Here is a 24,431-nt window from a genome sequence, read left to right as displayed (position 1 = left end):
TGTGCCGTGCATGAACGACTGGGGCCTTTCCCTGTGTACAGGGACCCACCTGTCCTAGGGTTAGTCCAGGTGAGACTGTCCAGTGGCATATGCGTTGCCCAGCTCACCTCTCTGTGACTCAGTTACTATTTCTACTCTGTCGAGACCTGATGAGAAAGCGTGTTGTTGTAGCATTGTCTAGAGAAACAGAACCAGTGCTGTGTCTGTGGGTGTGCGTGTGCCCGTGGATACGTGCATACAGAGATTTATTGTAAGGAATTGACTCACCAATTATGGAGGCTGACAAATCCTGAGATCTACAGTCTGTAAGTTGGAGACCGAAGAGCTGAAAGTATAGTTCATCTGAGTCTGAAGGCCAGACAACCAGAAGTGATGTTCCGGTCTGAAAGCCAGGAGGCTCAAAACGCAGGAAGAGCTGACATTTTAACTGGGGTCCAAAGGCCAGGGAAGAAAACCCACCCAATGTCCCATCTCCAAGGTAAGCAGGCAGGAGGAATTCCCGTATTCAGGGATGTTCTAGTCAGGCTTTGACTGATTGGGTGAGGCCCACCCACATTAAGAAAGGCAGTCTGCTTTAACTTAAATATTAATTTCATCCAGAAACACCCTCACGGAAACCACCCACAATAATGTTTGACCAAATATCTGGGCACCCCGTGGCCCAGTCACACTGACACATGAAATTAGCCATCGCACATGTTGCACTTAAGGGTGTGAAGTCCTCTTTGTCAGTGGAAGGCCGTTGTACTCCAGGTAATTATTCACTGAAATAAATAAGTTGTTATAGAGATGACTTTGATTTATAGATTTGGGGGAGATTTGGCAGCTTCTGGAAAGTATACATCTTTGGTAGGTGTGTATTTCTCTCACAGTTGGTATTTCAGTTTAGGATTTTATTTTTTTTTTTAATTATTTTTTTTTTTTAGCCCTACTAGGAAGTATTTTAATCATTTTTCTTAGGAAAAAAAAAATCCAGACACTTAACAGTTCACAACATTTCATCAACAAAGTACTGGTTGGAGAGGTTTTCAAGAACTGGGTTTTCTGAAGTCTTAGGAGAAAGGCTGGTATTGTTTCACTATACATGGATGGCATATGTCATAAATGGAAGACTTCTGGCTACTGAGCCAATCAGAACCCAGTGGAATGACACTTCCTGTCTCCTCTATCCCTCAGAAATGCCCCCTTATTAAAGCCAGGAGCAGTTAACTTAGGCTGCAGTCTTCCCCTTGGACAAGAAAGGGGGTGAAGAGAAAGGAAGGTCACTCTTGAGTCTCCATGCTTTCCTCTTCCTCTCCTTGAGGTGGTTCTTCCGTATTCTCCTCCTCTTCTTCTCCTTCCTTCTTCTCTGGTGGCTTCTCATAAGCTTTTTCTGAAGGTGTCACTATCACTCCATCCCAGGTAGATATTTCAGAAGCAAGATAGCTGGCATCACCCTCCTGGCCAAGAATCTTACGAAAACCACCATGTGAGAGGATACGGACCAGAGTCTGAGCTGTATAGCACACCATGTCCTGTTGTTCCAGAGTCATGACTGTGTGTACTCTAAAGTTGCCACTTTCACAGGGGTCAGTGATTCCCACTGACCCTGGCAAGAACAGTCCTGCAGCCAGAATCCGTAAGCAACGCCTGTATGCCACATTTAGGGCCAAAGGCTGTCTGGTGGGATTGTTCATCACAGCATAGTGCCCGAGTAGGTCAAGGATCCAGGGTGTGAGTGGCTCAAAGCCAGGAAAACGAATCCTCAGGTCCTTCAGCAGTCTAATGAGAACTTTAACTGTGGACTGAGAAGCATTTTCCTCAAACCAGCAGGCATGTCTGATGGCTGCTAAGGCACTCTGCAACACCTTGATATCCAAATGGAGTTCTGGGTCCAGTTTTCGGAGATTGGGTGGCACTGTTGTAATGAGAATCTTCACTGTAGCATCAGAAGAACTGATCTCAAAGCCAGTTTCATTGGTCAGCATGGTTAAAACTTCAGAAGGATCCTGTGCTCTCAGGCTTTCCACAACTTTGTTCCCTAGGGCAGCAACAGCTTCCAATGTTGGCAGAATCTTTAGGATTACCACCAGGTCAGCCACATTGTGTCCTGTAGTCATTGTTCCTTTTTTATAGGATCCCACCTGTCGCACTTCTTCAATTTGCACTTCGAATGTCCCTGGAGCCACAATCAAATTGTCAATCACATTGTTGATTTTTGTCACCAGAGAAAGGATAGATGCCTGTTCAGCAGAATTAGGAGCAAGGTCCTGATTCCTCTTCAGCAAGGCCTCACTGAACGAAGTTTTGTCAGGCGCTGGCTTGACCCGGGGGAAAGCCATCTCACACAGATAGAAATCAAATGGAATATGTGGCACAAACGGCCGGAACCCGCCTCCTGGGCCTCCTCGGGACCCGAAGCGCCCGCCGCGCCCTCATCCTCGGTCACCCCTCATGGCGCCCTAAGCCCCGAACAATGGAAGCCACCCTCCAGTTTAGGATTTTAGAATGAGCCCCATCCTGCAGGTTCTTGAGGGGGTCACAGTTGACTAGAGGTTGGCAGGACCACACTGACCCCAAGGGTTCTCTACTGAGCACCAGCATTCCACTTTAGTCCCCAGGTCAAGAGCGACTAGATCATTCTTATGGTACCTCCTCCCATTGAGTGACTGTTTCACTAGTGACTATGATTAGCAGTTCTCTGTTGGCAGGACCGTATCCCTGTACATACCAAGCAAGCATCATCCTTACAGCCCAGGAGTCCTCTGGGTCCGGGGCTGGTGCACCCACTCCTTATTCCTGGTCCGCTGAACCCTAGAGTTGCCTCTCTTCTGTTCATTATTCTCCCTCAATGTGCTGGATGCTTCCAAGCTGTCAGCCACTGCCCCAGTGGCGGGGAAACATCTGAAAGGAGCAGTGAAGACTGGCTCAGACCTGCAGGCACCCTGCCCACTTCCCCCATGCAGACCATTGGCCTGGCATGGTGCAGAATTACGCTGCCATAATCTTGTTCAAAACCCCAAAGGCTCATGCCATAACTGCTGATTTAAGAAACAAACAAAAGTGGAAATTCCAGATTTGTCCAAAGTGCTCCAGCTTCTCCAAGCTGCTTCCCCATGCCCTTTGACATCTCTGGGCAGGTCCCCCGTGGTGGTTGGCGCTGGTGGGTGAAGCTGATGTGTCAATCGGGAGGAGAGGAGCATGCAGAGCCTCCACGGGCTCCGTGCACAGCGCTTAGCCTGAGAGGCAATTTTGGTAGCATTCTTGCTGTCAGACATGTGTTGGTTGCCAGCCAGCCCTAGAATTGCTCCTTGTTATTCGCAGTTCATTATCTTTGCAAGGAAACGCAGTCCACAGCTATGGCCAACCACGTACACCACTTGCCTGTTTGCAAGGAAGCACAGGTCCAGCCGGCCCAGTGTTTATTGGAGGCCCTGAGCCATCTGGTCTCCTGATGCCCTTTCATGGCGTCCATGTGCACAAGGGCATCTGGTGGGAGAAGCTAGGTCTGCAGAAGGCGCTTCTCCAGTGCGGCCTCTGGTAGGCAGAAGCCTCGCACCCTGTGATCCTGCTGGAAGGGGAGCCCAGAATTGGCCTCCTCTTCTGGGGGTGGAGGCTGAGCGTTTCATAATGTTTGTGGCAAAATAAGAGAGAGGGATCCGGAAAGTGTCTCCTGTGAGGCCTGCAAGATCTCTTTTCAGTGTTCTTTCAAAAACAGTCACTGCATTCTCTTAATTTGATTGTCGAACTGCACAGCAAGAGAGCTGACCGCAGAATCGCGGAGACTCTTGCAGTCCTTTAAAGGTCACAGAAGATAGGGGCCATCTGCGTGTCGTAAAGGGGACTGAGTTGAGATCTCTCCCCTCGTCCTCCCCTCAGGAGGGACCAGGAGAAGCCCTTCCTGTTTTGTTACCCGCCTAAGTTCTCGTAACCTTGGGAGGCACCTTTTCACTCTAACGGTGAGCAGACCCCTCCCTGAGTTCAGTGCCGTCCTCGTGGGAGTAACAGGAGCCTCTCACAGCTCCTCTTTGTTCTCTCCTCTCCCCTTCAGAGCCCTCTCTCCGGGTTCCTTTGCCCGAGGGCCTGAGACAATACAATAGCGGAGTTTCCTTCTTTTCTGCCGCAGTGAAAGCCTGGCGTCTTCACTCGTGTTGTTGGTTCTACTTTCCCGTCGTGGTGGTTCTGCCATTGTCGTGGTTCAGGTATCTTCCCAGAGGACTAGGAATAGGTATATATGACATTAGAAGAACCGATGGTACGTGTAGCTGCTTGTGCGTCGTGTTACTCCTCGCCGTGTGACGGGAGCGTCACATCTCTTCTCTGCTTACTGGTTCTGTAGCGTAATCACAATCAGGATGGACTCAAAGGCCCCTGGCAGGCCCGTGCAAGGGCATCCTGGGTCTTCCATAGGCGATCACACTTCTTGCGGGGTTGCAGGGGCCGAGAGCATACGTGTGCACTGTGCTTCCCAGCCCTTAGTCCAACACCAGACTCCGTTAGGACGCTGGTCCGTGCCTCCAATCCGCATAGACATCCTTGATCTTTTATTCTCCTTTTGAGCTTTATGGAAATACGAAGTGACACAGACTACTTTCTTTTTTAGTTTTTCCCCTTATCATCCCCCTACCATGAGAACCATTCATCAACAGCATGCCTTGGTTAGTGCAGCTTGCTTCTTGCCTAAAGAACTTGGAGGTACAATTTATTTCATCCTGGGGCCCTGCCAATTCTAATTACATCAAGCTTCTAATTATACACACAGGTAGCCTCTCCCAGTACTTTTGTAGTTCACGTTCCTCATAGAACATTGTTCTGCCGCCGCTGAATGGCGACCTTCACTAGGTAAACCCAGGGACAAACAATTCCTTCAGGGGCTTGGCAGTGGGTTACTCTCCTTTGTCACTTAATGCCAGCTCCTGTCCTTTGTAAGCCTTCCTTACTGCTCCCGTAGCTATTTGAATCTTTTCTCTTTCCTTGTTTTAAATAAAACTTCTTTCAGACACGTCGGTCTTTGCCCTGATTTCCGGTGGATGATAGGAAAAATTGCATCCTTGTTCCCATCTCTCTTATTACTTGCTGAGCTCCTTTATCCTCTGGTAGTGATAGAAAATTCTACTTCTTTGTGAAATTTTAAAGTAAAAATAAGTACCTTGATCCTCCTGTGGCCATGTGGGAAATTGTCTGAAAAAATAGTGAATAGAAGTTTCCCGATTTCGTTCTGGTCCTCTTTTTCTTATAGAGCATCTTTAGCTAGCCTAGAGAGGTCACTCTGTTGAACTTCTCTTCTCTTTTCTCTTCCTTTCCCTAAACCCTGGTGTTCCTGCTGTTGGGCCCTGGGAAGCTGGAACCTGGTTGGTGCTATTTGCAGGATCCTACTTTGAGTTTTAATACTGTTGAGTCGATCCCTGTTAGCTGGGTGCCCATTTCCTGGTCCACAGCCTGGGCCGGGCCAGGTGGGTGTTATGGGACCTCTCCCATCTCTGCTGCTTGCCCTGGCCAGCTGAGATCACTCACTCCATCGCAGGTTTGCGGCAAAGCCTGGGCTGCAGAAACCCCGAAACGAGGGAGCCAGAGCTGGAGGCCCCATCTGAAGGAGCTTGTCCCTGGGGCGGTGCTGCCACCAGCCGGTTCCACTTTTCATTCCCATTGGAGCAGTGGCTTCCATCCTGCTGGGAGGAGTTCCCCTGAACAAGCACTTGGGACCTCACAGCCCTCTCCCCCCATCTCTGTCCTCTTCCCCATCCTACAAGTGCATATTCTACACTCCCGTGCCCGGCCTGAAACCAGGGGGTCCGTGTTACCCCCACATATGGTTGTCAGCAGGTCCTTGCCTTGCTGCAGGATCTCCACCCACAACACAGCTCACATGTCCCCGTGTCCCATGGCTGCCACCTCCGTGGAAGCAGCTGCTGCTCCAGACGTGATCCCTGGACCAGTGGCATCGGCTTCAGGGAGCTTGTTAGAAACACAGAGGGTCCGGCTCCCCCCAGACCTCCCAAATCAGACCAGACCGCACGTTACCACTACCCTGGTCCCCCTTGATTCGTGTGCGTGGTAGTCTGAGAAGCTCTGCTCTGAACCGTCAGCCTCCCCACCCTGGTTTACAGATCTTCCCTTCACACCTGCTGCTCTAAGATCCAGTAGCACACAGAGCGAGCTCTCCGAAATGTAAGCCAGATTCCAGCATCCCTCACTGAAAACCCTCCAGTAACTTGGGAAGTCTCCAGTAGACTGGGAATAGGACTTCACTGCAGCCTCCCTATCGCGGTCTGGCCCTCCTGCCTCCCTTCACCGCCTTGCTTATTGTGCAGCTGCCTGCTGGGCTCCGCTGCTGATCCTCTGTTCCCACCTTGGTGCCCTCTGCCCAGAGCACTCATCACTAGCCTCTGCTCTGCACCAGGCTCACTTCCCGTTGTTCTGGGCCAGCTGCAGGGCCACGCTCTCAGCCCTCTCTGACTTCTCAGGTCCACATCAGACATTCCCTGGGACCTGTGGATAGGATGAGCCATATCCCCTGACTGTGTCTTTAGATGGCGCAGTTGACCTTGAGGTAGGAAGCATAGCTAGGTAGGCCTCATCTAGTCCCTTGAGCCCTTGAAAGTGGAGAGCTTCCTCACCTGGTGGCAGACCTCAGTGAGATTAGAAGGATTTGTGTCTTTGTGTTTTAGGCCACTCCCGTTGTGGTCCTTTGTTGGGCAGCATTAGGAAGTGAGCGCCATCCCCGAATGCAGATGAGAAGTGAAGGGGAGTTCGCATCAGGCAGGCCAGCAGCACCACACACCGCAGGACCCCGGTCGGAGTGAAGGCCTGGAGGTGTCGGTGGCCTTCCTGCTTCCCCCGGAGCGGCCTCAGCCTCACCCCCACTCCTGCCATCTGTAGCTGGAGGGAAGTGGGTGGCTGTGTGGCCATCCTGCTCTGCCCACAGTGATCGTGGGAAGTGGGAGATCTGAGAGAAGCAGCTTCCATGGAAAAGCAGATGCTCGATGCGGGAGCCCAGCCTTGTGGGCTTGTCAGGGACAGTCACCGGAACCTGTGGTCAGACTGTGGACCTTCTTCCAGCTAGGGAAGTAGAAGAGGAGTTAGTACCCAGGGGCTGAGCCTGGGCAGGGGGCCGGAGCGCTCCTGTCCCTCCAGCAGCAGAGAAGCTGGGAGGTAGGTGTGTGGAGGATGCCCCACGCCTACCGTTCTTGGGGCCTTTGTCACAGACCATGTCCTAGTCTGTGTGTACTCATGCCTTTGCCTTCTGCATCTAATGGTCTCGGGGAGAGTGGGGTTTGCTCTCTTTCCACTGTGGCATCTCCAGCCCTTAGCCAGGGGCCCCGCATGTTTGGAGACTTCCTGAGTGCTTAGAATCCTGAATGGAGGATCTGATGTTGGACGTCTGAGCAGGGTGGACTCAGGATGCCTTTGACGTGACTTACAGTGAGCAGCCGGGGGGACTGCAGGCCCCTGAGACGTGGCCTCTCCGGATGCAAGCTCACAGGTTGTGTCCTGAGAAGCCCACTTCAGCAGGGTCGCCCCCGGCCGTGTCATGGGGCTGATGTACCGATTACATGTGATTATGCACGTGCAGCACTTGGCAGTGTGCCTGGCACATGATGAAGTCTTCAGTATATTGCAGCTCCTGTCCTAGGAGTCACGTAGCTCCTTGTCCCTTTTGTGTGTGTGTGGAATTCAGCTGTAGCTGTTTCTGCTTCTGGAAGTTTCTTCCCAGCAAACAGGTACTAGCTCAGCTGTCTAGGCCCTGTGCTGGGTGTTAGGAGTCCCAAGTTGTTGGAGGAGAGCTTGTTCCTCGGTCCAGACAGTTGCATCATGTAGATTAATGTGGTTGGGGCTGGGAACACCCTGACCCCCTTCCCACCCCCTGCCGCTGAGGCATTCTGAGTGATTCCAGTAGCGAGGGCCCTGGTGAGGGCTGAGGATACCGTGTGGACACTTGCTTAAAGTAAAGGGGAGCTGGGGGAGGGGCTCTGACAGAAGGGGCACAGACGTGAGAGCCACAGTTTGCAGATTTTCATACTCAAGAGACGAGTACAAACAGCAGGGAGGGGCGTGTGACTCTCAAAGCTGCCCCGGTGCCCAGAGTATGACGGATGCAGTTCCTGTTTCTGTTCCTGGATCCCTTCTGCTACTGATGAACGCACCTGGGGGAGTTTGATGCGTGCCTGGAATGGTTTCAGAACGCTGTGCGGAAACGCAGCACACCTGGGAGTTAGTCTTCCTTGGTGAGGGCGGCGGCTGCCCTCGGCTTTCCGTGTCCGCCCGGTTCTGTGGAGGCCGCAGGGCGTTGGCTGAGGCCAGGGAAACTGCTAGAGGCCACGGATCGGGGGGTTCGGAGGGTCTGCGTGCGCTGAGGAGAGAAGCCAGGTGCCTCCGAGCACGGAGCAGGGGCCTCAGGGTGGCAGAGCACGGCCGGGCTCGGTCCCGTCACCACGTCCCTGTCCGGCCTGTCAGGTCAGCACTGAGGAAGTCCAGGGCCTGCAAGGATGGTTGCTTGGGTGGTGGTGAGAAAACCCAGGGAGGGGGGAGGGCTCCTCCCCTGAGCGACACGCCGAGGGGTGTGTCCTCGGAGCCCAGCAGAGGGACTTGGGTGAGGGGAGACCCTGAGAGGTGCCATCCGGGGCAGGCTCCCAGGCAGGGGCGAGGCTCATAAGGAGGAGCGTGGCCCCCTGGCCGATACACGTGTGCTTAAAGGTCAGGAAAGTAAAGCCTCATACGCAGGAAACTTGTCTAAATATCAGGTCTTCCCAGGCAGTCCGAAGCTGCTGCCTCACCCTCCCCGTCACGGTGCGTGCGCCCGGGTCCTGTTTGCGTCCAGCTTCAGGGCGGCTCCTGAATAATTCAAGTGCGGTGCGTACTGAGCGGGCTAGAGGCCGGGTGCTGCGCGGGCGCGGGCTGGGAGGGGACGCTGGGAGGGGACTCGGCGGGGCCTCACATCCCCGCCCCGGGGGGACGGCACCTGCTGGCCGTGGGAGCGCCACCCGTGACCGCCTGCCCTGTGCCAGCCCCAGCCCCATTGTCACCCTGTACTTCTCCCCTGCGCTTTGAGAGAGCACGTCGTCCGCCCCATTTTACCAGTTTCCAAGAGAAGGATCCCTTCTGCTTCAGTTGACTGCGGAGACCACACTTAAGCTGTACTTGGACCTTTGAGGAATTCCAGAAAGATCAGATGTCTTAGCCGTTTTTGCTGCCCCGGCATCTCTCTCACCCCATCTGCAGGGGAGTGGATTTGGCCAACACACTAAACTTAGGCTCATCCTGCAATAGGTGTGGGGTCAGTGGGGGCGTCTCTCTGTCGTTTCCAGGTGCCTGTGTCACTGTGAAGGGAGTTGGCCCCTTCACTTCCCTGCAGGCGGGCCCTCGGGCCTCAGAACCGGCTGCCCTGGGTGAACCCTCCAGCCCCGCAGTGCCTCCGGAGCCAGCCCCCCCTCCCCCCGGGGGGATGGCAGAGACTGCCTGCAGCGAGCAGTCTTTACAGCCTGGGCTTTGGACTGTTTATAGGATCAGTATTTTCTGGAAAGAAAGAGTATCTACTGTCTACTTACAACCCAGAGAAAAATAGGGCGGAGGGGAGGCATTGTGCTGTCTCCCCAGGAAGGATGAATCACGGCCTTCCTCCCTTGCTGTGCATTTTGTACTTTTTGAAAGGCTTTAAATCTTCAGTGATGCATGGAACGGTTTCTCCTGCCTGTGAATATCTTTTGATGTGGCCACAAGTTTCTTGCACATAATACCCTTCCTTTGGTCCTGTAGCTCCATGCATATTTCTAGAGTTGGAAATTTATGACACTTTTCTATAAGCCACATCCATTTATACCATTTCTTCCCTCTATAAATTTGGGACCGTATTTACCATCATCCCTTTGTTTCTGACATGCACAACACCACACCTACCCTAGGGCACGAGCTCGCGTGCTTACCCTGACGTGGGTCTTCCAGCCCCCCCTTTTGGGAATGCTAGAGGAAGCTCTTGCTCGGTTGGTTATAATTTAAGCGGTGAGTGAAACCCCAATTACTGAGAAAAATGAGGCTTCTTCCTCAGAGCTTAAACATACACAGAGGAACGTTCCACCTGCAAGAATGGGCTGCGGTCTTGCGTTTCATTCTCTTTGTTTGGTTGTATTTGGGTTTTTCCCTGCAGCCCTCTCTTCTTACCACGCCAGAGTCTGAAAGTTCTTCCAGTGGAAGGGACCTGGGAAGGCGTTGCAGTCTGGGACTCACACGGTGTTCGGGGCCAGGGCCGACTCTGTCAGGAAACCGCCCTGCCCTGTGTGTCCAGGACCAGTGCCCCATCCCCTGCCTCCACTGGGCCACAAGCCTGCGGGCACAGCAGGACCCAAGCAAGGCAAGGCCACCGGCCCTGGCTCGGTACTGAAACGTCCCCTTGAGCCATGATACAGCCTGGTGCACAGTGGCTGCCTTTGGCGACCTTGCACAGTTGGAGAGACAGGCTTCTACGGGGCCTCACCCGTGTCCCCGGCTGTGGCTCCTCCCTGTGACTGGCACTGTCTGACTGAGGCACCTTTGCAGTCAGCTCTGCTGTATTTGGTGGGTTTTGAGCAAGGGTGGCATGTTTCTTTCTTTTTTTAAAAAAAAAGATTATTTATTCATGAGAGACACAGAGAGAGAGGCAGAGACAGGCAGAGAGAGAAGCAGGCTGGATCCCGGGACTCTGGGATCACGCCCTGAGCCAAAGGCAGATGCTCAACCGCTGAGCCACCCAGGCGTCCCAAAGGCAGCACATTTCTGACACTTGTACTCTGCACTCATGTTTTCAGTGATTCATCCAAGAAACAGGGATTCACTGTTTCCTGTCTGCCAGGTGTGGCCAGGCTCCCTATAACGGGGTCAGCTCTGGACGCACTCGCTCAGGGTGCCTGGGGACTCCCTGGATGACGGGCACCTGATTCTCAAGGGAAAGGCAGTGGGTGGGTCTTCAGGCAAGTGTAGTTCAGGAGTGAGAGAGAAACCCTGTGTGCTCGAGAACAAAGATGAGCATGGGGTCAGGGAAGGAAGGTCCTTGTCTCTCCCACTGGGGAGCTTGGCTTCATCCTGAGGGTTGCAAGCAGCCCCCGAATAGTGCACACAGGTAGTTAGATCGTAGGCCTTGGAGGCTCCTACCTGGCTTCACATTCCAGGATCACCTATTACCAGCTGTGGGGTCTCAGTAACTCGGGGAGCCACTTCTCAGAAAGAGAGGGCTGCCTTCCTTCCTGCCATGTGCTGCGTGAGCATTCAATGAGGTGAGGACTCTGTGGACACTCGGGAAACTGTGAAGGGCCCACCTGTTAAGGCCACTGTGAGAAGTGACAGATCCACAAGGAAGGAAGCCCTGTCATTGGATGCAGACTGCTCTAACAGGAAGTATCAGGAAGGACAGAAAGAAGTAGCGTGACACATCTTGGGGACCTATATATGGCTGTTCCACACCCATTTCCGTACTTGTGGACACAAATGTATGCACACCCACATGCAAATATTCACACTCATGTACATGTGCAGATACACACCCCTGCCCGCAGACACATGCACACAGGTACATGTGCAGATGTACACACGCCCACACACATATTCACACTCATCTACGTGTACAGCTGCATACCCCTGCCTGTAGACACATGCACACACATGCATATGCCCACACTCACATACATATACACACACACTTCTGCCTGTATACACATGGACAAGTATATACAGACACCTGTATGTCCACACTCACATATGTACACACACACCCCTGCCCACAGACAGGTGCACACACACATGCACAAGTGTGTATATGTACACACCCCTCACCCTGACACACGCACAAACATATGCCTACGCTCACATACGTGTATAGATACACCCGCACATTGCACATACCTACACTACACACCTCTAGTTTGCGTCCTTTTGGGGGTTCAGCTGTTGTTTTAGATTCCTCCCGTCTCCCATGCTGGCCTTACTCAGCCCAGCCCGTCACGGGCACTTATTGCATTTTGTGAGCCGATGCTGTGGTCGGTGGCTCTACCCTCCCACTGGCATCTGAGGCCCGTCTGCCTCCCCTGCACCACCAAGGGCCGGCAATGAGGCCAGCTCTCGGCAAGTCCTGAGAGCCTCGACGGCACCAGCAAGAGGGGAGTGGGTAGGGCCTCTCTGTTCATCCGCTGGCCTGCAGCCCCAGGCGCCCTCCCTTTTAAGGGCATTAGTAACATCTGAGAGAGGGCTGCTCCCCCAGACTCGGTTTAATAAACCAGAACTTGGTTCAGTGTATTTAAAGGTGGCTGGGAGGTGTGAAGGATGCCTGGCGCAAAGCTGTCTTTCCCGTAGTGGCTAGAAGTGGCAGAGGGGTTTGTTACCCCTGAAAACGCGAAGGAGGATGCTGGCCCTGGAGACCCTCAGACCAGAGTCTCCCACGTGAAGGCGCTCAACGTCTTCCCCGCACCCGAGGGGCAGCAGGCTCGTGGGACGGCGCTGGCCCATGGGCAGCATCCTAATGCAGGTGCTTTGCTGCGATTTTCATTCCAAAGGGTTCTCAGGCGAACACACATAAAGCAGGGCCATCCCAATAGGTGTCTTTCTGGTTTCTTTTCATTTTAGGGCCAAGAGAAGCATCTATCTTTTGTTTCTCATTTATTTATGAGCTTGGAGCCAAGTTTAAATAAATGCGCTAAGTTTGACAGAACCCAAGGGTTGCCTGGGAATTCTGGTGCCGCCAGCGCTGAAATTACAGGGGTCTGTTGCGGTGATGGAGCTTCTGAGGAGCTTCTGTGGCCCGGAGCCCCTCCGGCACGAGCCTGTGGCCGGCTCAGGCACCGGGAGGTTATCTGCGTGGTTTTGAAAGCTCGTTTACTGTAATCCACCTGCCGTGTGTGAACGTGGCGTGTCAAATACCCAGCTAGCAACAGCCTCTCCTCTCTGCTCACCGCCACCTCTGTGGGATTCAGCCAAGAACACAGCTCTTTCTTCCAGTAATTGGTCTTTGTTGGTCATGTTGTGATGCCCTTGAATGTCTCTGGGCTGTTTGATGGCCTGGGGCGGTTAGTTGGTGCAGAGTCCAGCACATGAGAACCCGTGCTGGGGACTGAGTCCGGGTGTGGGAGGTGGTACGTGGAGGTGACGTGCTGTCTCAGGGCTGGCTTCCCCATGGGACACCGCTCCCCTGGGTGTCCTCTTGTTTGGCAGGACAGCCCTCTCGGTCTGCTTCTCGTGCCCAGGGTCAGGATCGCTGAGGACAAGGTGTCGGGGCAGGAGGCTTCCCATCCTGTCACTGCCCTCGAGGACGTTCTTGGGAGCATCTGTGTCTGAGGCTTGCAGACACTTGCACAGAGGAGCCCACCAGTGTGTTCTTTTTAAAGAGGGAGTAGGGCTGTGGAAACAGATGGTGCCAGGGTTGGATGCAGGAGGCCAGTCTGAGAATCGGGAAGGGAGGGCTGGTCCTACCTGGAGGAGTCCTGTGCTGTGGGTGAGGATCCGTGATCACCTGTCTGCCCATCAAAGGCACAAGAGCCTGGAGGGCCAGCCGTGTGGCCTGGACTGAAGTATCCTCTGGCCTGGCGTCTAGGAGCGTGGGAGTGGGGAGTGCTTGGGGGCCAAGCCCCAAGCAGGTCTCTCCCTCTCCTGGAGCCCCATAGACCCTGGAGCTGGGGACTGTGTCCTCACAGGGTGTCGTGAAGACCGGATACCACAGCACAAGTAAAATGCTTGACGCGGCGCCCGACCTACCACATGGGCCTCTCCCCCTCCTCTCCTCCTCATCACAGGCTGCTTGGACAACTCTTAGCAGTGAGAAGCAGTCTGATCTCAGAGCCGTGGCTGCCTTCAGCTGTGTCCGCAGCGTTGTTCTGTGCTTGCGGGAGAGTCCCTGTCATGTTCACCCATGGGCCCGGCACCAGGCCAGGCATCTCAACTGTTCTTCCAGGAGCCGAGTCCACTTTGTGGCCTGGTGTGAGGCTGCCCAGTGCAGGGTGCAGGGTTTTCAGACCAAAAGTCAGAAGACCAGGCTCTGGTTCTGATAGTGTGGTCCTGGGCCATTTATTTCCTCTCTGAGCCCAGCTTTTCTCCTGTAAAATAAGGGGATGGACCTGCAGGACTTTGGGAGCCCAAAGGGGAGCCTCTGTGGACAGCTTGCCTCTTGCCAGCCCCGCTGTGGTCTGGGTGGGCACCTGTCAGACCGAAACAAGGGCCAGCAGTGGCCTGGCCTGGGGGCGGTGGGGACTCTAGGCTGTCCTCTGTCATGGCTTCCAGGTTCTACCCACAGATAGTTGGAGAGGTACCACCAGCCCCCGCTGTGTGCCCACCAGGCCCGTGGCACTGGGCTGGAACGGGGGAGCCTGTCCTTGGTCTGCAGAAGCTGTGGGTGTATTGGGCAGATCGTGTCAGACGGACCAGGATACAGAGCCGTGTGGGGGGTGCCCTGCATGGGTCCTGTGGGCACAGGGAACCCTTTGCCTTAAGGAGGGCTCCCCCAGCTACGGATGCTTCTGGGGAGTTTCTTGAATGTTGGGAAGGAGAAAGGTTAACCTGCTTGGAATGGTTTCCACAAAAAGTGGAGAGGGGACCTGGAGAGGACGCAGGCAGGGGCGTAGGGTGACAGCAGGATCTGGCCTGCCCGGTCCCTGTTAGCGTGTGCCTGTGAGCGGACGGCGAGGGCTGGAGGCCACAGGGGAGCCTGGGTCTCGGCGGACGCTCCTCAGCCGGCACAGAGCCGAGCAGGGTGCCTGGGTCTGCCCGCCATCTGGTTTAGATTCCAGAAGAACACTTGAGGTGGGCAGAGCTGCGGAACTCAGAGCCTGATTTAGTGAATAATTTGCGCAGTCCCCTGGGTTACAGTTTCCTATTAAGCTATCTGTGCTGCTAATAATTTGGCTGGAAGATCTGTTAGATACAGCATTTGGGGAAAGCGAAGTATCCATCTCAGGGGGTAATGACATTGTGAAGCCATATTATTTCTACTGTGGGGAACAATTGTACGCCTGAGCTAATAGTTTAAGCTACCAGAGAGCTCACCTTGAGTGGAGGGAAGTGGTTGAGAGCTCTGCAGGCAGCTGTCAAGGACTTGGGGTGTGTAAAGTAATACTTCAACCCGATTAATGTGTGACGTGTAATCCCATTCATTAGCCGCTGTCACACTACACCAGCTGAGGGAGGTCCCCGGACGAGGGGTCCCCCAGACCAAGGTCCAGCTCTTGCTACTTTCCAGCTGTTTGACCCTGGATGACTCCCTGGCCCACTGCAGGCTTCATTCAGAAATGCCCAGCATGAAACACCTGTGTGTACGTGGGCAGCACGTTCAGTAACAGCGAGGGGCCGGGTGGACGCTGGGCTCCATGGGACGGGGACAGTCCCTCTGCAGAGCCTCGCAAGCGCCTTCTGTGGAGCACGCCCATCACCATCGCCTCCCACACCATCAGTCCTCTTTCGGCAACATTCTCTTCCCGTACGTACCAGCTGGAGGGCAGCGTCTGCAGGGCTGGCAGGGCCACTCATGAAAGCTCAGGAAAACATAACCACCGCTCCCCAGGAGGCGACAGCCAAGCTTTGGGGACCCTGTCCATTGTTAGTTATGTTCTGGGGGCTCAGTATGGTGACTGAGCAGCCGCTCGCAGCCCGTTACGCCTGTGCCCGCCAAGAAGGATGCTCTTTACAGGACTTCTGCAAAAGGCACATTTACCGTTGTCTCCATCACTCCTCCTGGCGAATTAAGCCCATAGGTCTGCGGTGCTCTCATAATGAGCAGTGGATGGATGGAATGGTGATTCTGTTGCACGAAGCCCTGGAGCTGAAAATTGGGGGGGAGGGAGAAAAAGGCTTATGTTTGAACAGACTTCATACTTACAGAAGGTGATGTGGACAAATGAACATAAATACTAAAAGGGACAGCGAGACAAGTCTAACATGCAGGGAGTCTTTACCTCCCATGTTAGGCAAGTTTCCATTGGCGGGGGGCTGTGGACTGGGTGACGCAGGCCCTTCTCTGAAAACCATCCGTGTTTTCCTTTGTAAAACCCTCAGCTGGTGACCAGGGCTCTCAGGGACCTGACCGTGAGCCTCGCCTGCCGCTGCTGCCCAGCACTCCTTCCCTCCTGTGGCTTTGGCACATTGGACAGACGCCCCCAGGGGCGCCCCAGGAGCGGATGGCCCTGTGGCCTGCAGCTCGGGGCCTCTGGCTCAGCCGGGAACCTGGAATCTGCGAGGGCTCAGAACAGAGCCCAGGGGAGGGCTGTGGAGGCAGGGAGAGGGCGTCTCGGTGAGTGGAGCAGAGGTCGGCTCAGCAGCGGGAGATGGTGTAGAGCCTTCTGGAAAGGGGAAGACACTCTGCCCAGCAGGCGTGGTGGTTGGGAGGTGGCCAGCAGCCTTGGCAGGGCTCCGGGCACGTGCCGGCCCTGTGCTCCCTGTCTGCTCTCGGCCGCCACGTGCAGACACGACCACCCTCCACGAAGCAGCCCCTGGGCTCTGATGCGACACAGTGAGCACACGGTGGCCCCTTATTTCCAGCCTGGTGGCCTTATCTGGGTGTCTGTCTGCCTTCTTCCCCACGTCTGTGGGCAGCAGCCCTCCGGGTCACCCTGTGGGCACCCCCTGCCCCCCGGGCTGGCATCTGAGAAGTTGGCTGTCGTGGAAACAGGAGGCTGCGGTGTTAGCGCTGTTCAGAGGGACAGGAATTTCAGCCCGTGGAAGTTCTGTTGTGACTGCTTCCTTATCTCAGGCCCCGGCTCAGACAGCGGTCGCCGACCCCCGTCATGCACCTGCCCGGGAGGGTGTGCGTCTCAGCTCGGGCGTCGGGGGATCTGGTCATTTTTACCGCACCCTCAGTTTTCCTGAAGCGCAGCAGGCTGGCTTTGCACGCGGGGGTCCTGGGACCTCAGTATACGCGCCGGCCCCACACCTTCGCCTTTGTGTAGAATTTCCTGACAGTCAAGAGAAGCACGTTTGTTGTGTGTTCCCCACTTTGCCCAGCCTTCTGGCAGGCACCTTCTTTCAGTGTGAAATAAATCAATATTTACTTCCAAAGTCTTGGTTCACAGTATGTTTTCCCACTTAAATGAAATGGAAACAAACACGAAAAGAAGAAGGAAAAAAAAAGGTCCTGATTCACTCTGGAGAAACAAATCAGGCTAAATGTGTTAATAGTCTCCGCTCAGGATAGCTCTCTGGCTTCTGGAGAATTCCTGCAGTCCAAATGAGAAGTTCCTTGCAGTCTGTCGCTTTTTCTGTGGTGCCCACCCAAGAGGTGCCTTTCTATTTTTCTAACTTAAATATAATTCACCTGTTGACACAGCTTGTAGGGAATGGTACAGTCATGGGGCCACCCTGGAGGAGCCTGGAGTCCTGGCTGTTAGAGACAGATGGGGGGGAGGGGGAGGAGGGAGGAGGAAGAGGACAAGGAAGAGGAGGAGGAGGGAAGAGGATGAGGTGGAGGGAGGAGGACAAGGAGGAAGGAGGAGGATGAGAGGAAGGGGACAAGTAGGAGGGAGGAGGAGGAGGGAGGAGGAAGAGGACAGGGAAGAGGAGGAGGAGGGAGGAGGATGAGGTGGAGGAAGGAGGAGAAAGTAGGAGGGAGGAGGAAGAAGACGAAGAGGAGGAGGACTAGGAGGAGGAGGACAAGTAGGGAGGAGGAAGGGAAAGAGGAGGGAGGAGGATGGAGAGGAGGGAGGAGGAGAATGAGAGGTGAGGAGGAGGGAGGAGGAGGATGAGTAGGAGGGAGGAGGAAGACAAAGAGGAGGAGGACTAGGAGGAGGAGGACAAGTAGGGAGGAGGAAGAGAAGGAGGAGGGAGGAGGATGAAGAGGAGGGAGGAGGAGAATGAGAGGTGAGGAGGAGGGAGGAAGAGGATGAGTAGGAGGGAGGAGGAGGAAGATGAAGAGGAGGACTAGGAGGAGGACAAGTAGGATGAGGTGGAGGGAGGAGGACGAGGTGGAGGGAGGAGGAAGATGAGTAGGAAGGATGAGTAGGAGGGAGGAGGAGGAGGACGAGGAGGGGCAGGAGGCGGTGGCGGCCCTCCCATGCCCAGCAGGCAGCCTCGGGGACGGGCGGAGCGCAGGAGGGGGAGCTGCGTGCCTGAGCCACCCTCGCCTCTGCGCAGTCCTGGGAGGCCTGGGTCCTCCGCGCATCCTCCGGAGGCCTTCTCTGACCCCTGCCCCCGGCACTGCCGCCCCTCGATGGGGACGTCGCAGCTCTGCTCCCGCGTCTGTCCCGCGGGGCCTTCCGTCTGTGCCCCCTCCCCGGTGCCTGTCGCCGCCCCCGGTGCCTGGGGGGTCATAACTCGGCCGATCCCGGGTGCCTGTATGTGCACAGCCTGGCTCTGGGGGAGCGCGGGGCCGGGACGCTGCGTCCTCCTCCCTCCTCTTCCTCGTCCTCCTCCTCCCTACTTGTCCTCCTCTTCCTGGTCCTCCTCTTCGTCCTCCTCCTCTCTCCTCCTCCTCACCTCTCTCATTCTCCTCCTCCCTCCTTAGTCCTCCTCCTCCTCTCTCCTACTTGTCCTCCTCCTCCTAGTCCTCCTCCTCTTCATCCTCCTCCTCCCTCCTACTTGTCCTCCTCCTCCCTCCACCTCCTCCTCCTAGTCCTCCTCCTCTTTGTCTTCCTCCTCCTCCCTCCTACTCATCCTCCTCCCTCCTCCTCCTCACCTCTCATTCTCCTCCTCCCTCCTCTCCATCCTCCTCCCTCCTCCTCCTCTTCCTCCTCCCTACTTGTCCTCCTCCTCCTCATCCTCCTCCTTCCTCCACCTCATCCTCCTCCCTCCTCCTCCTCTTCCCTGTCCTCTTCCTCCTCCCTCCTCCTCCTCCCTCCTACTTGTCCCCTTCCTCTCATCTTCCTCCTTCCTCCTCGTCCTCCTCCCTCCTCCTCTTCCTCGTCCTCCTCCTCCCTACTTGTCCTCCTCCTCCTGGTCCTCCTCTTCACCCTCCTCCTTCTCTCTCCTCCTCCTCACCTCTCTCATTCTCCTCCTCCCTGCGGGCCCTGCCTGCTTGGAGCTTAGCCTGTGGGGCCCCGATAGGATGGCGGAGTCTGGTGGCGTGGCTGGCCGAGCCGGGAACTGACGTGCCGCAGCACCTCGCAGGTGGCCGGCGTTTAAGAGTGTTGGAGTGAATACCAGACACTGAAAATGGGCAGCCGTGTGACTAAGCACCTAGAATCCCCTCTGTCTTCCCAGCCACCCTCTGGAGCGGGCATCGGAGCCATTTTACAGATGGGAGAGCTGAGGGTTGTAGGCAGGTGCCAGTGGTGGGCCCTGCCCCGTGCAGGACGAAGCTCGCGTTCCTCCCACCAGGCTGCTCGGCTCCTCGCCCATGTCCCTGCACACGTCTGAGGAGTCCCTCGTTCGCTCCCCAAACCATCCCGGACCCTCCTCTGGGGCTTGCATTCTAACCCTTAACGTTTTGCAGCAGCTCCAGGCTCGCAGCTCTTCCGTCTTCCCCACGTTCTTGTGATGAGTTTTGTTCTTAAGATCAAAGACAGCTGTTACTTAAAACAGGCCAGAGCCCCTCAGGGTCAGGGGCGCATGGCTTCTGCGCCAGCTGGAGTTGGCTCTGTCTGGAATCTGCCTGCTTGGAGCGACAGAGAAGGGCCGGCTGTAGGATTCAGGCCCCTCCCCTGACAGGTGCCCCTGCACACCCTCCAGCCCAGGCCCGGGGCGGCCGTTCCCCCCGTGGGCAGCCTCCCGCACGGCTGAGGCCTGGGTGTCGGTGCTCGGCAGCCGGGGGGGTCGCCCTTGCAGGGACATCTGTCTCCTAGCGTGACACTGATCTTCGTACAGGGAGGTGAGCTCCCACAGTGTGTGGGGAGACGGCCCGGGATCAGCCCAGCCCCTTTCTCACCGCCAAGTGGACCAGCTCTGAGTTTCCAGGAGCCGCCCACCGAACCTTCAATAACTCGAATGCCACCTGCCAGCCCTCAGGCCTTTGGCAACCACCACACCCCTGGGAGAGAGCCTGGCGCCCAGAGAAGATCTTGGACTTTGGGTTTCGACTCAGGCTCTGCCATCTGCCTCTGCTGGGGCCCCGGGGCCTTGTCGCTTTGCAGCGCTGAGCGTCACTCCGTCCATCCGTAAGCGGGGGTGAGAGCAAGCAAGCATAGAGCGTTGCGTGCAGTAGGGACAAGCTCCTGGGACGTGCTGGGTGCTCCATAAGCGGTGGTTGTGGTTCTGTTGTTATGGCCGGACCCAGAAGCAGGACCTGTGTGACCTTTCTCTTGCCCTCACACAGGTAACGGATGAGGAGCCCAGCTCCAACCACACGGTCATGATCCAGGAGACCCTCCAGCAGGCCTCTGTGGAGCTGGCCGAGCAGCACCACCTGGTGGTGTCCTCTGACGACGTGGAGGGCATCGAGACGGTGACTGTCTACACTCAGGGCGGGGAGGCCTCAGAGTTCATCGTCTACGTGCAGGAGGCCATGCAGCCCATGGAGGAGCAGGCCGTGGGGCCGCAGGCCCAGGAGCTCTAGAGGACACGCGGCGTCAGGTGGGCGCCACGCGGCTGGCCTGCCAGGCCCTCTGCAGAACGGCGCTCTCCGTGGCGCTTTCCTCCGCCATTCCTGCCCAGGCGGCCACACGGGGCTCCTGGCCCTACTTGGGTGGGCAAGGCGATTAGCATCACCAGCAGATACAGGATCCCCACCTCCAGCACAAACGCATACCCCCCCTTACTCTGTATCCTCTGATTCCGGGAAGACTTGTGCATCCTCCTTCCACACGGCCCACACTGCGTCGCCCCTTTGCTCCCAGGTTCATACGGGGCCCCAGTCCCCATCATCATCTGCCCTGAATCACACCCCCAACTCCTTGACCCTGTCCGGGTGCCGAACTTCCGCTCCGCAGCCTGCTGAGAGGGAGCCAGTGGCACAGAGAAAGTGACCTTATGGTTTTGAGTCAGCTCTTGGGGGAAAGAGGGGAGGGGGTGGTCCTGGCTTTATCTACAGGATTCTACTTCCCACCCCCCCAACCCCACCCAGGATCAAGGGCACTTGTTACCGGATGCGGTAACCACAACTGATGACCCTCCCACTCCCATGACAGGTGGGATCTTAGCTTATGTCTTAGAAATCTTTTGCTTTTTTTTTTTTTAAAAAAAAAAATGCACTTTTTACTATTCACCTCCCATTCTGTGAGATGTGGTGGATAGAATAAAGACCTTCTCTGCCCGAATCCTCCGGTTCCTGCGTTAGCTTGGATGGTTTACGCGTCCCCTTTCTGAATCAAAATCTAGGGTTTGGGCCCCCCCCAGACACCCCCCCCCCCCCCCCCCGATCCAAAGCCCTGAACACACAGACGGTGATGCCCCTCCTCCCGCTAAGCATTTTAGGATTTGCTTTGGGGCCGGTGGTTGGGCCCTCCTCCTCCCTCCTACTTGTCTCAGCTTTTACTGAGGTGAATGGTCTCAGCTTTTACTACTTGGTGCCTGGCGCTTGATTTGTTGGAGCTGAGTCGTGCTGCTCACCTGCTTCCTGCTCTGTCCTTGACAGAAGCCTTCGTGACACGGTGTTGTTGGAGGGGCCGCCCAGGTGCCTCTGCTGTGTCACTGCGTGGTGGGGGCATCGGGGCAAGTCCCACTGCGCCCTGCCCAGCCCTGGGTTGCCTGATATCATCACCCACCGTCCAGGTCACTGAGGTCGAGGTCTGCTTCCCCCTTCCACCCCCCCCCCAAGAACCTGTCAACTGAAGCCTTAGCAAATATATGAGCAGAAGGACGGACATGAAACACAGAAGGACGGACATGAAGTAGTTGCTCTGGTTGAAGAGGATGGGTTCTGCAGCCCCTGTGCCCTTGGCCCTGTTAGGGCCCAGACATCCCACCCCGGCACGGCCTGAAGGCACCTGTTGAAGGGGGAAGCCTAAAGCTGCTGCTCTAAGACCCAGAGGAAAGTGGCTTCTTGCCCTGGGCAAGGAAAGGAGTTCAGAGCAAGGACGGGCGACTCCCCACTTGGGATGAGTTGGGGAAAGCTCCGTGATGGAGGACACCTGTGATCAGGGCCTCAACGGCTGGGTTGGTTTTGTGCTTGCAGGATTGGGGTGGAGGGACGGGGAAGGGTAACAGAAGGAAAGAGCAACAGTAGAGCCGCACCCAGAGTGGAAGGGCCGGGGGGTTGGGGAGACACTGGGCCTTGGGCACCCCCATTTGGCTGGTGGGTGGCCGCAAGGGGGAAAGGCGGGGACATCACCCGGCAGCCAGAGCCTAGAAGAACCAGTCCTGAGACATGGATACTGACTGTTCAGTAAACCACGGCGAGGTGGGGGCTGCGGGTAGTCTCAGGGTGCAAAGGGCACCAGAAAGGGTGACGGTGTCCACGCGTCGGGGTGGGCTGTGTCAAGGTGGTCGAGCATCCAGATTGGAGGCAGAGCACCGGGGCTCAAGCCTGCATCGTCGCCTCCTCCCTGGGTGGCCCTGACGTTTCTCCGTTCCTGGCTGAGTTCTAGTGCAGTCACCTCTGAAGGGGGTCGAGGATGATCGCTGACTGCTGAGGCTCCGGAGAGGATTGAGCTTGCCAGGCCCTCAGAGGCGTTAGCAGAGTACCTGGCCCGTACTTTGTGAATACCAGGCGTGATTTGTATTCCCGGGCGTGGGGCACCAGACCTTGGTCCACCGTCTAGTGGGAGAGACGGGACGTGAACTCACAGCAGGAAAAGACTGGATGTGCTCCGAGTGAGGCTGGAGGGAGAACTCGCCCTTCCTGACATGTGGCCTTTGACCAGAACTGACAGGGACGCAGGGTGCTGAGGAGGAGGCGCCCAGACACTCAGCAGAGGCTCTGCGCTGCCCGCCTGGCTGAGTTGGGTACCTTCAGGGCTGGGCCGGTCGTGCACGCTGATGCCTCAGAAGTTGCCTCTCATCGTTCCTGAGGTGCACGTCCAGCACGGGCCGCCGCTCTGCACCATCAGTGACCGCAAAATCGTTAAAAAGTCTTGTTCTAATTTGTAAACCAGCACCCCACCCCCACCCCACGAAGAGAAACCTGCCCTGGCTGGGGTTCACGGTGAGTGTGCCGGGTGCCTGCTGGGCCACCTGAAGTCCCGGGCGCTGCTAGACAGATTTGAAGGAGAAGTGGCTTGGGTTTGAGTCAGATGACTCGTGAGATGTTGGTTGACCTTGAAGAGCATCATTTCATCTTCCACAACGTGGGGTAAATTAGTGGCCCCATTGGCCTGGTTGGTTCCAAGGATTGACGGTGATCGCATGTGTCAAAGCGCCCAGCACGCCGTACGCACGCGGTAGGAGCCCAGCAGGTGTTTACTTCAGGTGGCTTCCGAGGAGAGTCCGTGACAGGCAGCTGGACAGGGCCGTCTCATGTCCCTGCCCGTGAGCTGAACCCTGGCTTCAGCTCTCTCCTCTCTCCTGGGCCTGCCACGGTGCCCGGTGTGCCTCGTTCACCCGCTGAGTCAGCAGAGGCCAGTCGGCTGCCTCCAGTGGCCGGTCACTGGGCTGTGAGCTGGGAACACGTGGCCCCAGGCCTCAGGGACTCCCCACTGGGTCAGAGGGTGGAGGCGTGGGCGGGTGGCCCACGGAGAAGCCTCTGCGGGTGCACAGTGGGGATGCTGTTTCAGCCAAGGGGGCCCCTGGGAGACACGGTTGCGGCCTCCGATGAGCCCGGGGCCGGGCAGGGTGGCAGCAGCAGGCCCACAGGCCTGAATCACCGTGGCCCACCCAGGAGATAAAGACCAGGAGCCTGCGTGGACCCGCCCAGCCCAGCCTGCGTGGGGCTTCACCAGCATCTTGCTGGGCCCGAGGGTCGGCTCTGGCGTGGGCTCATCCGACCAATCAGGACGTAGGTCAGGAGGGTGAGAAACCTTGGGCACAAGGTCAACAGCTAGTCAGGGGCAAGGCCAGGAGCGAGAAGCGGCCTGTCTGACGTGGGAACGTGCTCTCCGGCCATCTCCCCGTGCTGCCCCTGGAGCCTCTGGGAGCATTGGCCTGGCAGCGGTGGCCCCAGAGCAGGGGGGCGGGGGCACCTGATGGTGAGACCTAGGACCATAGGAGCGGGGAGAGGAAGGGACGGATGGGGAGAAGGGAGGAAAGAAGGTTGCTGTTTAACCGTTCACGGTGTTCTTTTATATCTACAGCCTGTTTCTCCCCCCGCCCCCCCCCCCCCACGATAGGAAACCATCCAGCACCTGGCACTCCCCTTGCTCCCTTTGCTCCTACCACATGCTGGGCGGCGCCGGGTTATTTTTGCACCCCGCCCCCCTGAATTACGGCAAACACAGGGTGGGGAACACACCCCGTGGCTGGTTGGGGGGCAGGGCAGGGGCTGGTTCTCCAAAGTCCTTTCGCAGGGAGCTCATGCTGAGCTTGGGGGTGCGTGCTTCTCTCTTCTCTCTCGTCTGAGCCAGGTGCTGTGTTCCAGGGATTAGCTCCTTAGTTCTGAGTACCCGCCCCCACCCCCCACCTCCCCACCCCCCACCCCCGGCTGTTGTACTTGGATACTTCTTGATTCACATTGTGTTTTGTGCCAAGGGAACTGAAAGCTCCGGCTGGGA

General features: G+C 56.4%; 1 protein-coding gene and 1 pseudogene across 8 annotated transcripts in view; one reads left to right on the top strand and one right to left on the bottom strand.

Annotated features, from left to right (window-relative positions):
* ZFAT (zinc finger and AT-hook domain containing) overlaps positions 1-21,104 on the top strand; it is a 191,411-nt gene extending 170,307 nt beyond the window's left edge. For all 8 annotated transcript variants that reach the window (XM_077847339.1, XM_077847343.1, XM_077847341.1 and 5 more), the window contains one exon: positions 20,165-21,104. In XM_077847339.1, the coding sequence (XP_077703465.1) occupies positions 20,165-20,404 (240 nt within the window). In that variant the 3' untranslated portion in view covers positions 20,405-21,104. The remainder of the gene's footprint in view (positions 1-20,164) is intronic.
* LOC144283349 (interleukin enhancer-binding factor 2 pseudogene) lies at positions 930-2,466 on the bottom strand (annotated as a pseudogene).
* Positions 21,105-24,431: the final 3,327 nt, after the last annotated feature.

Source organism: Canis aureus, chromosome 14 (assembly GCF_053574225.1).
Source record: "Canis aureus isolate CA01 chromosome 14, VMU_Caureus_v.1.0, whole genome shotgun sequence".
In the NCBI taxonomy this organism is placed as follows: Eukaryota; Metazoa; Chordata; class Mammalia; order Carnivora; family Canidae; genus Canis; species Canis aureus.
Note: the sequence above shows the minus strand (reverse complement) of the source record. Positions and strands in the feature narration are given on the sequence as shown.